Source organism: Tupaia chinensis, unplaced genomic scaffold, assembly GCF_000334495.1.
Source record: "Tupaia chinensis unplaced genomic scaffold, TupChi_1.0 Scaffold000360_1, whole genome shotgun sequence".
Taxonomy (NCBI): Eukaryota; Metazoa; Chordata; class Mammalia; order Scandentia; family Tupaiidae; genus Tupaia; species Tupaia belangeri.
In genome coordinates this window covers 1,927,930-1,939,700 of record NW_006159856.1, presented here as the reverse complement: position 1 = coordinate 1,939,700, position 11,771 = coordinate 1,927,930, and the positions used below count along the sequence as shown (strand labels likewise).

Below are 11,771 nucleotides of genomic sequence, written 5' to 3'. Positions count from 1 at the left end.
GGGACGCGAAACGCGGTCGACTGCGTGGGAGTCCAGCGACATAGCCATTACGCTAACTGCTGGTTCCCTCCCCATTTTATTTTTTGTGAGAGATTTTTGCTATAGGGCATGAGCAGTCTCTGGAGAGACAGAGACAGATAGAAAGCAAGAAATCATCCCCCCAGGGGGGATGATCATGTCACAATCCCTTTCTCCTCCATTCTCCTCTCAGGATCTTGGGCCATGCACACACACGTGCCAGGAGTGAGTTTTAAGTTATGAGGTCCAGGACTTAAAACCATGGTCGACGACATGGGAGTCCAGCAACATAACCATTATGCCATCTGCTAGTCCCCCATTCTCTTTTAAAAGTTTTTGCTATAAATCATGTAGGCTTGACAGAGAGAGAGAGAGAGGGAGAGAGAGAGACTAGAGTAGTAAGAAACCACCTCTGGAGGATGGCCACACTACAATACACATATGCACTCAGCATGATTTTCAATCTGACATGTGTCTGGGACTCGACCCTTACAGTTGGCCATGTGGGATCCAGCTGCTTTAACCTCCATGCCATCTATTGGCCCATGGGCATATGTATTTTTAAAGTCGTATGAGGGACCAGCAGGTGGCATGTGGTTAAGGTGCTAGACATTCCCACATGCCAACCACAGTTCGACTTCTGAACCTGGTAGCTTATATTTTCTCATTCCTCCCAACCCCCATGTTTCTCTCTGGTCATATTAAAAATAAATGAATAAATAAATAAAATTAAGTAAATAATTCTTTTAAAAAATAAAATAAAAATAAAATCATATGAAAGTCTCTCTTTTTCAAGATGAAAATAATCCACACATGTGGAACAATGTACTCCCCTTTCTTCCCAGAGGGACTGCAGAGGGCAACTATGTAAATTTGGGAAAACTCAGTCAACTTCATCACCAAGACCATATTTATCAGAAGGAAAATTGGGGTAGCACAAGGTGCTAGCCACATGAAGTCTAGAAGCAGGGGAACCCAGAAAAGGAGGCTCTGATAATAATGCTGGCCCTTTAGGAAAGCCCTGAATCTAGCTGGTAACAGATTCTAGCTGTAGGTAGGGATGACCCTGGCTTTCTGGAGCTCCAATGTTGCTCTTATCACCCTTTCCTAAAGGGGTACACACCCCTGGCTTCCCAGCAATCATTTTGGGAACTGGATCTTCACTGGCTCCCAATGAGTTAGACCCAGCTCACCTCTGGGCAGTGTCACACTCAGAGCTATTCCAAACAATAAACACCCCCAGCAGGTAGACAGGTTTCATAGCCCCAGGGCCCAGGAGGCTCCCAGTATATGGCAGGTCCTCTATACATAATCACTGGTAAATGAAAGACAAGGTAGCCATAGAATCTCCCCATATACCCACAGGCAAGCAGGTGGCATAGAGGGTTAAGCAGTTGGATCCCACATGGCTAACTATGAGGTTGAAGTCCAGGACCCATGCCGACTTGAAAATCACTGTGAGCACATGTGTGTCCAAAATCCCAAGAGAATAGAGAAGAAGCAAGTGCAGCATGCCCATTCCCTCTCCTCCAGGGGGGTATTGATTTTTCTCACTGGTGATGACCTTAAACTGTTCCTACCTTCGATAAGAGAAAAACAGCTTGGGATAAGGCTTCTTGCCCAAAGGGCAATTAAAAACAGCACCACAGTCTGGCCTACCAGTTCCATGCCTGTATTTATTACTGGTATTCCTTCTACTGAACAGGTGAACATCACATTTTAGAATCTCTGCAGGTGTCTCAAGTGCTCTGCAAGTACCTATCTCACAGCTGTAATCCTGAGATAGCAGCATTTCCTGGCATGGGTGATGAATACAGTTATCCCCCAGGGCTTCATATAAATGTCTACCAGATGAGCCCACAGAGATGTAGCACAAGCTTCTGAGGCTTCTAATCTGGTTGAGAGACTTTTAAAAGGAGTAAGAAGCCAAAATAATAATTAACTAGTCTCCTGAAGAGTTTAGTTACAACTATGGCAAGCTGGCCCATAATTACAAACTCACAATTTTATTCTATTTTACCTTTAGTCTTGCTTTTTTCTTTCTCCACTATGGAAAATAATAAACCATAGGTCAAAGCATTCTGAGGTAAAATGGAGACCTACAGAAGTCATACCAGGTCAGCCACATGAAATCCATTCAGGCTTCTCAAGCATATGTGAGCTTCAGATCACCTCGTCATGAGAGAACACATATCATGCAATTACTGATCACTATTACTTGCACCATTGGTAGGGCTGGTGCTGACCGTAGGGCTGGTGCTGACCATAATATTCTAGTTGAACAGTCTCCACACACAATTATTTCCTAAATTCTTTTTGTAATTATTATTATTACTTTTAATGATATAACATGCATACATTAGCAATCCTCTTCCCAACCCTTTAATTCTTCAGAATCCGAGGCATCTATGCTTGGCATATTTTCCAGGCCAACACAAGGATCTGAAAGTGTAGTCAGCCACATGGCTTCCAGCCTTGTAGGGCACTTGCATTATCACCGTGCCATAGTAGTTGGACCTTCCTAATTCTTGAATGGATATGATGTCTGAGCTCTTCTTTATTCAGGTATAATAAGACGGGCTCACTTATTCCAACAGTTACTGTGCACCTACTGTATTGTTCACTACACTCAAACAGAGAGATGGATAGGGCTTTGTCCCTGCCTACAGGAAAGCCTCCACTGGGTAGCTCCTTAAGAGTCTCATAAACAAAAGCTTAGGAAGGATATGGAGAATAACACAAACAGCACAATTTACTAGTACCCTATGGAAACAAACAAACAAAATGACTCCAGGAAAATCAACGTGATTTTTTTTTTTTTAGGTGTTTGCCACAGGATGTGTGTGTTTGCCAGAAAGAAAGAGAGGGAAAGTGAGAAATTACTCTCCCCAGGGATGATTTGAGTTGTTAGATTAAAACAAATAAACAAAAACACTAAGACCCCCCATCACAAACTATACACAAAAGTCAACTCATGTATACTATAAACCTAAATGTAAAAGGCAAAGAGCAAAACTTTTGAAATATAGGAACATCTTTTAAATTCTTTTAAAACCATTTTTTGGGGAACCAGCAGATGGCATAATGGTTATGTTGCTGGATTCCCAGATAGACCACCGTGGTTGGAGTCCTGCACCTGGCGGCTTAAACATCATGCCAGGTGCATGTGTGTGCATGCCTAAGATCCCGAGAAGAGAATAAAGAAGGGAACTGAGGTGTGGCCACCACCTGGGGGGGGGTGATTTCTTGCTTTCTGTCTGTCTCTGTCTCTCTGGTGAGAGCATGTGCTCTATAGCAAAACGCTCCTCTCTCTCTCTCAAAACAAAAACAAAAACAAAAACAAAAACGAGGATCAGCAGTTGGTATAATGGCTATGTCGCTGGACTCCCATGTAGCCGATCATGGTTTGAGTTCCAGACCTGGTGGCTTAAACTCATGCCAGGTGCGTGTGTGTGCGTGCCCAAGATCCCAAGAGGAGAATGGAGGAGAAGGGATTATGGCAATGGCCATCCCTCGGGGGGAGGGTGGGGGTGATTTCTCGCTTTCTGTCTCTCTGTCTTTATCTTTCTGGCAAGTGCATGTGCCCTATAGCAAAAACCTCTCAAAAAACAAAAAAACAAAAAAACAAACAAAACAAAAAACACCACACACACACACACACACACACACACACACACACATATAAAAGAAAACAAAAAAACTTTAAAAGGAATTATTAATCAATTTACTTATTTTAATTTGACGAGAGAGGGACAGGGGGCGGGGGGCAAGCCGCAAAGTCCGGGACTCGAATCATGGTCAGTCATGTGAGAGTCCAGCGCCCTTAACCACCATACACCTGCCAGCCCCTAGGAATATCTTTTTATGGGACTACAATTTCATCAACATATTGATAAATTCAGCTATATTACAAGTCTCTATACAAACAGATACCAAAACCAGAAAAGACAAGCCTCTTCAGTAAAAGTTACACAAGATATGAAAATGGCAGGCTCATATTTACAACTTATAAAGAATTCATACAAATCAGGAAAAGGCAGACAGCCAAAGAGAAAAGCAAACAGAACACAGTATTTGCTGTTAAAAAAAAAAGAGACAAAATAAGTTGCTTTATCCTAATTCAATTTCTTCAGCTCTTTTTGAAATTTATATTCAATAGATGGGTAAAAAAAAAGTTGTACAAACAGGCCCTTCACAAAGGGGAAAATAAACCATCAACAAGCATGAAAAGCTGTTTAATTCCATTAATAATCAGAACAATGCAAATTCTTTTTTTTTCAATGCAAATTAAAAATAATGATGGGCTGCCTAGACAACCATCAGAGCGGTTAAAAATTTTTTTAAATAATTTTATTTAAATTTATTGATTTATTGTATGTGGAACTCAAACCACATAGTCAGCCATGTGGGATCTAGCTGCCTTAATCACCAGGCCACAAAACTGGTCCTGAAGAAGTCTTGCAGATTCTCAGTACAACTCAGTTCTTCATTTCTAAGCACAGACAGGAAGCAAAGCACCTATGGTTTGTACCTTGTTCTGATAGCCTGGCATTAATCAGTCAGGATATTCTCAAAGCCAGGGAGCCTCAAGGCCAAGAGGAAGACTTAGCTACTAGCAATCTTCACCCTATCCACTATACCACTTAGTCCTCCTCAGCAGCACCTGTCACCCACTTGTCCAATAGTATCAAAGGTGCCAGTACTTTTATTCTGCAAACTGCAATCTTGGCACACTATCGAAAAGTGCTTAAGAGAGGCAAACCTGCCTGTAGGAGGCCTATCAGTGGGTTAACCAGATTCCCGAATCGTAGTGTGTACTGTTCCCCAGAAGAGGTATCTACCAGAACTTCTCCACCTGCCTTCTGATCAGACCTGATCTCACTCCTCACAGGCTGCTAAAAGGACATTCGCATTCCCTCTGAGTCTACAAGTGGTACCATGGAAGGAGATGGAGCCCAGGAATCTGCTTGTCCATTGGCTCCATACTCCCTGAGTCAGGACACGGTCGAGATATCATAAGGTAAATGCAGAGCACCTTCATTCTCCTGGGACCATGTTAACTGACAGGTGTTTTAGGTATTTAAGAGATTTTTCATTAGCAGTGCTGAACAAATATTCCCTTTTCCCTCAGCTGGGAAGGCATAAACGCACAATGACTGGATACCACCTAGGTGGCCAGGTATTCAAATTAAAAAAAATTTTCTTTTAGGGGGCTATCAGGTGGCATGGTAGTTAAAGGTGCTGTACTCCCACATAGCCGACTGCAGTTCAAGTCCCAGACCTGGTGGCTTGCTTGCACTCTCTGTCTCCACCTATCTCCTCTCTCACTCTGTCCCTCTCTGGTCAAATTAAAATAAATAAAATTACATTTAAAAAATAATTATTTCTTTCAATTCTCAAAGTATCCTGGAATAAGTTATTTATCCCCATTTTATAGATGAAGTAAAAAAGGCTGAGTAACATGCTCAAGGTCACACTGGTGAAAACTGTAGAATCACAGACTGAAGACAGATGTGGGACCTTGAGATTTTTCCCAAACCACTTTTGTGTTTGGCTATGGAAGGGTCAGGGTCACAGAGATCTATATTCCACAGGTAAGAAAGTCACAGTAAATTATTTTCTTGAATTATTTCTCATTCTGGGGTTCAGTCTGTAAAAGCATGAGTTTCTTTTATTTTTGAGAGGTTTTTGCTATAGGGCATGTGTGCTTGCCAGACAGACAGAAAGTGAGAAATCTCCCCTCTGGGGGGATGGCCACACTGCAATCCCTTCTCCTCTATTCTCCTCTCAGGATCTTGGGCACCCACGCACATGTGCACAGCTTGAGTTTAAGTCACTGGGTCCAGGACTTGAACCGCGGTTGACTACATGGGAGTCCAGCAAAATAGCCATTATGCTAACTGCTGGTCCTGAAGCATGAGTTTCTTTAGTATAAGCTGTAGCCTTGATCTACAACTCATGACTAAAGTCTTGAGTTGGTGGCACTGGCCAGGGACCTACAGCCAAGAAACAATAAACTCTCATACACACTTACCACGACAGAGTCATTGTGAGTCAGGTCGACAACCACAGGCTCTAAAGATTCACAGGTGAGGTCTACAATTTCATCTCCAGCTTCAAAATAAAGCATTCCAACAGGCATTATTAGGAATAAAGAAAGCAGTATCTCTCTAAGCTTTATTAGCATGATTACAAATATAGTTTAGACTTATAACAAACTAAAAAAAAATTAAGTACACAATGCAAAGAGCTCTAGGACCAATCTCTTTTCAGCAGTGACATATACTAAATGCCCTTTTAAAATCTGCCGCTAGAGGGTTTTTTTAAAAGATACACACACACATATGTATGTACTTTCTTTAGGGAGAGTGTTTTGCTATATGGCGTATGCATTCACTGAAGAGACAGACAGAAAGCAAGAAATCAACCCCAAGGGGGGGATGGCCATGCTGCAATCCCTTCTCCATTCCTCTCTTAGGATTTTGGGCACACATAAACAGGCACCCAGCGTGCATTTCATGCTGCTGGGTCCAGGTCTTGAACCCCTCCTCCCAGTCAACTACGTGGGAGACTAGCAACATAACCATTATGTCATCTGCCGGTGTTAAGGATTATTTATTTAATTTATTATTATTATTATTATTCTATCTACTATAGGGCATGTCATGTGAGCACCAGAGAGAGGAAAAGTGAAAAAGCAAACCACTAGGTCTGGGACTTGAACTGTGGTTGTCCATGTGGGAGTCCAGTTACACACAGATGTACTATTGAGCTATATGTATGCATGAGTGTCTATTCTTAGGGTATCACATTCACACAGCTATGCCTCTGTATCCTTACCTGCTCCTTCACAGAGGAAGGGTAGTGACCCATCAAGATAGGACATCTGGGAGAAGGCACCAAGCATGCTCAGCTCAGGGTCTCTCTCTTTGGGATGGACCAGCCTGAAACCTCTGGTTCTCCCAGTAGAGGAAGGAGACCACCTTAGTTGGCCCAAAGACTTAAAAGTCATGCTTTGCTCAGCAAATTCATCAATTAGTCTAAGGAGGACATATTTAATCTTCACTTATGTCTTAAGTGTTTCCCTACTTGGATGGAGAAGGGTAGTATCTGTTGGTTCCCTAAAACTCCAAGACACCAAAATGGGTTGGGTCTGTTAGGCAGCTTGCTTTTTGACCTCTAGGGTATACCTGACCTCTAGGGTATACCATTATGTCCACATGAACACAGATGAAGGTAGGAAAGACCTTAGCCAAACAGTTAATGGAAGTTATGTCTCAATAGTGGAAATGAAGCTGTGTGCTTCAATTGGTAGCTTAAGCACAGAGCCTTGCAGAGAAACTGGCTACAAAATGACAAGTACTGCACTGCAAAGCAGTTGGATCTTTTCCCAGTCTGAGATTCTAAGTTCTCTAAGAGATGACATATGTGTTTGGTGTCACAATTGAGGATGGTAGCAGCTTTGGGGATGGAGGGTTAGAGTCCTAGTTGCTAAGTAAAGAAGTCAAAGCTTTTATGAATTCACTGTTAGAAATTTTTTACTCAGAGGCCACACAGAGAACTTTGCTGCTCCAGGGGGTACAGGGAACGTATTTCTTGTCCTTGGCAAGTGAATTCTCTTTAAAATGTTAGTTTTCAGGAGTCTTGGTTATAAACAGTTTTTACATATGCAGAGCAGAGGACCTTAAATCCAGGCCACTTGACACTTTTCTGAGAAGGGAAATCTAATTGGGTTTCTGCCTATCCCAAGTTTTAACAGAGGCAGCTCTTTTGACAAGTCTGCCTTCTTGGGTAATTTTTTTTTAATTGTCAGAGGGTGCTTGTGCTCACCAGAGACAGACAGAGAGATGAAAAAAAAACACTCCTTCATGGAGCACGGTCATGCTGCAATCCCTTTTCCACTTCCTCATCCTGTCGAGATTTTTGGGTATGCATGCAAACATGCTCGTTATGTTTTTCAAGTCACCAGGGCTGGGATTTAACTGCAATTTGCCATATGGGATCCAGCTCCCTTAACCACTCGGCCACAGGAGTGGCCCTGCAATTTTTTTGTGTTTATGAAAAGTAGAAGAAAAAAAGCCAAGTATTTCACAAGGTCAAGCAAATCAGGGATGCAAATAGCAAAAGCAGGCCCAGGTCTCACCTCCGCTGTTCCCCATTACCAGAGGGGTGAATGGTTCGCCTCATTGAGTAGCTGTTTGAAAACCTACAGAGGTCTTAGGGTACCAATGGAAGCTGCTTTTGCTCAATTTTACTTTAAGCTGTGAATGGTAGATGAATCTGAGATTGCACTGACAGCAGCTTCTAAAAACTAACCCTTACATGTGCTTACCTGCCATGCACCTTTTAAAATGTTTTATAGTACTGACTCATTTCAGCCTTATGACAACTCTATGCCCCAAGTACTTACTACTATCATCCCTAGATAAGGATGAGGAAACAGGCTCGGAGGGTATAATGCATACAAGGCCCCCTGGAAGATAGGTGACTAGCTCCATCTTGTGTTCTCCTGCACTGCACATTAACACCCCAAAGTCTTGGTGTCCCTGATAATCTTACCAGTTTCCACAAGTTCTATGGGTTCTGCTTCCAAAGAAATTTCGGGGGTGGAGGCTGCTTCCCGAGTTCGCTTCTGGGCTTGTCTAGAATTTACTGTTCCACCACGACGCTTTCTCTGAGAGTATCAAGAATAAAGGAAATGATTACTTAAGCTCCAGACTGCTAGCATTTCAGGAAGAATAAAAAGGTCAACATGAGAATGGTTCAACTCATTAAGAGTAAGAGACCAGTGAGTAGATATGAGATTGGAGTCCTTTCAAAACTTGATATAGTTAGAGAAATCATCCAAAACATATGGTGAATAGAAATTCTTTAAGTGCCATTTTTCTTATATCTTTAATATATCAAAAATGTATGAGACATCTCTCTACAGAAAGTCTCAGTCCAGATCAGGAGCTCATCTTGGCAGTGGATGCCTCAGCCAGACAAAGCTAGAAAAATCTCCCTTTAACCAAAAGTTACATTTTCCTTGGATGTGTGCTCAGTCTTATTGGACCTTTTTCATTATTTAAACGAAAGAACTTCAGATCCCTACGTTTCTATCCACTGTGGAAAGCTTTTTTTTTTTTTTTTAAATAGCTTCCCCAAGAGCTATTTCCTCCAGAAGTTTCAGGCCTCTATGTAACTCACTCTTTAAAATTTATTTTTATTCATTTATTTATTTTAGAGAGGTTTTTGTTATAGGGCGTGTGCGTTCACCAGAAAGACAGAGACAGAGAGACAAAAACTGAGAAATCACCCCCCAGGGGGGATGGCCACGCCACAATCCCTTCTACTCCACTCTCCTCTAGGGATCTTGGGATGCACTAACACACACCTGGCATGAGTTTAAGCCACCAGGTCCAGGACTCGAACAGCAGTCAACTACATGGGAGTCCAGCGAAATAACCATTACGCCAACTGCTGGTCCCATAACTTTTTTTATTTAATTGCCAGTGGACACATCTGTTTATCAGACAGACAGCAGAAAGAGAGAAAAGCACTCACCTTCCAATGAAACGTGGTCACACCATAATATTTTTTCTTCCATTTTGTTAGGATTTTGGGAGCATACCCGCACACAACACAGAGCATGCTTTTTCGAGTTGCCAGGACTGGGACTTGAACCACAGTTGGCCATGTGGGATCTGGCTTTCCATGCACAGTACTTCACTATTACACTATGTGGCAGGCCCCAACTTAGACAACCAGAATTTCTTCTACACTCTTGGGTTACTGGTTTGCCAATATGCTCCAGCATTTCTGACCTCATTGGCTCCAAAAAAAAACAAGTTGAAAATCAGCTCCCCTGTAGTCTTCCCAAGACAGAACTTCCCAACTGAGCCTGTCACCTTGCTATTACCTCCATATCACTCCAACAAGTCTTGATTCTACTGTATGTTGATGTTCTTCTTCCCTCCACCCTGCTTCTCACTACCTGAGGTCTGCTATCCTTCATGCTGGGGGAGTTACTTAGCTAAGTCTAAAGCTCACCAGGATTAAATGAAAAAATATATGGAATATACTGAGCACAGATGGGACACAGTATTATTATTATCCCAATTCCTTATGCCTTACTAGAACCTTTCTATCCCTAGAAACTCTGGAAGAACTGGTTACTCTAGGTGAGATTCACACAAGAACCAAGAACATCCACCACCACCTACCTGAACCCTCACCAGGCCACAAGAAAAAATTTGATTATATTTGTGTTCCACTTGTTATTCTGTATCAAATGGAAGTTTGAGATGTTTCAGAAGTGGAGCTGAATTTAACAACTTTTCACAGTTCTAAGGAGGACAGAGTCATCCCCAAGAGGGTCCAGAGGCAAGTGACAGCAGTAATTCAAAACTCACAAATGAGGAGCTAGGCTCTTTGCTGACACTCCAGCCTCAGTTGCATTCTACTATCCAGTATTTTTGGGTTTCTCCAACAGCTACCAGATTATTTAGGACTCTTAATGCTTATCCCATTCTCAGCTATCTTCATAGCCTCCTTCCTCAGAAGCAAACCAAGACTTTCTTTCTCTTTTGTTATAGGGCACATGTGCTCACCAGAGGCAGAAAGACAGAAAGTAAGAAATCACCCCCAAGGGTGGATGGCTATGCTACAATCCCTTCCCCTCTATTCTTCTATCAGGATCTTGGATGCACACACATCTGCACCCAGAGTGTGTTTTAAGCCACTGGGTATGGGATTCAAACCACAGTTGACTAGGTGGGAGCCTGTGACATAATCATTAAGCCATCTGCTGGTCCTGTAAACCAAGACTTTCTAAACAGAACCTTTCAAGCTCCCTCGCTCCTCAGCTATCTATGTGATTTCTGTTTCTCACTGAGGAAGGCAAGGAAGCTGCCATGGGCCATGGACCCTCAACATCCTTATGGGTAATTGCAGTAAGCCCTCCAAAGAATCCTCTTATCCTCTTATTTTCCTGCTTACTCTATTGGCCCCTCCGTACCCTTAACCTGAGCTTCTTCCCAGTCTGAACACTCTTGACCATTCCCTTCTTGACTTGGCCAATTCTTACATAGTATTCAAGAACTTGCTCAAATAACACAACCACCCTGAGGACATCCTTCATGCTCTCACACTGGCTGTCTCTGGCCCTTCTCCCAAGAAGCCTCCCTGAATCGCTACTCTCCTCCACCTCTGCTCCTTAATAGCAAAGGGTTGGGGTGGAGGGGTCTATTCTCTTAACCTGGGCTCAATCAATTCTAGGATATTTTCAGATTTTGAAATATTTGATATATGAATATATTCAGATATTTCCCCTACCTGCCTTCCTATTATTCTGGTCATGACTCTCCTTTTTACTAGCAGAACCCTCAGAGATCCACAGTTTTGGGTGAAAACTGATCATTTAATCATGACCATGTAAGTTACATACAGCATAACTTAGAAATTTTAACTAACTCCACACACTTTAATGAAAGATCACATTGCTCTACTTGTCCTGATCCTGCCTAGGCTGAAACAGGGCTACAGAGGTAAGACTCTGAACATCTATTTCCCTGCAGGTGGGGAAAAAAAAAAAAAAAAAAAAAAAGGGCAAAAAGGGGAAGGAGGGACCAAGACGGGAAGCCTCCTACCTTTTTAAAAGTCCAGGGAAACAGGCCATTTTGTGTATAAATGTAAATAGCACTGAAGTACAATAGGAACTAGAAATGGTCAGGAAGAGATAGAAGAGGGTAAAGACCCAAAGGGGTGAAAGA

The 11,771-nt window shown here is 42.4% G+C and overlaps 1 protein-coding gene across 3 annotated transcripts in view; it reads right to left on the bottom strand.

Moving 5' to 3' along the window:
• RNF4 (ring finger protein 4) overlaps positions 1-11,771 on the bottom strand; it is a 32,327-nt gene that overhangs the window by 5,818 nt on the left and 14,738 nt on the right. For all 3 annotated transcript variants that reach the window (XM_006152914.3, XM_006152915.3, XM_014589504.2), the window contains exons 3-4: positions 8,578-8,692; positions 6,053-6,132 (exon numbers count right to left, since the gene is read on the bottom strand). In XM_006152914.3, coding sequence (XP_006152976.1) covers positions 6,053-6,132; positions 8,578-8,692 — 195 coding nt within the window. The remainder of the gene's footprint in view (positions 1-6,052; positions 6,133-8,577; positions 8,693-11,771) is intronic.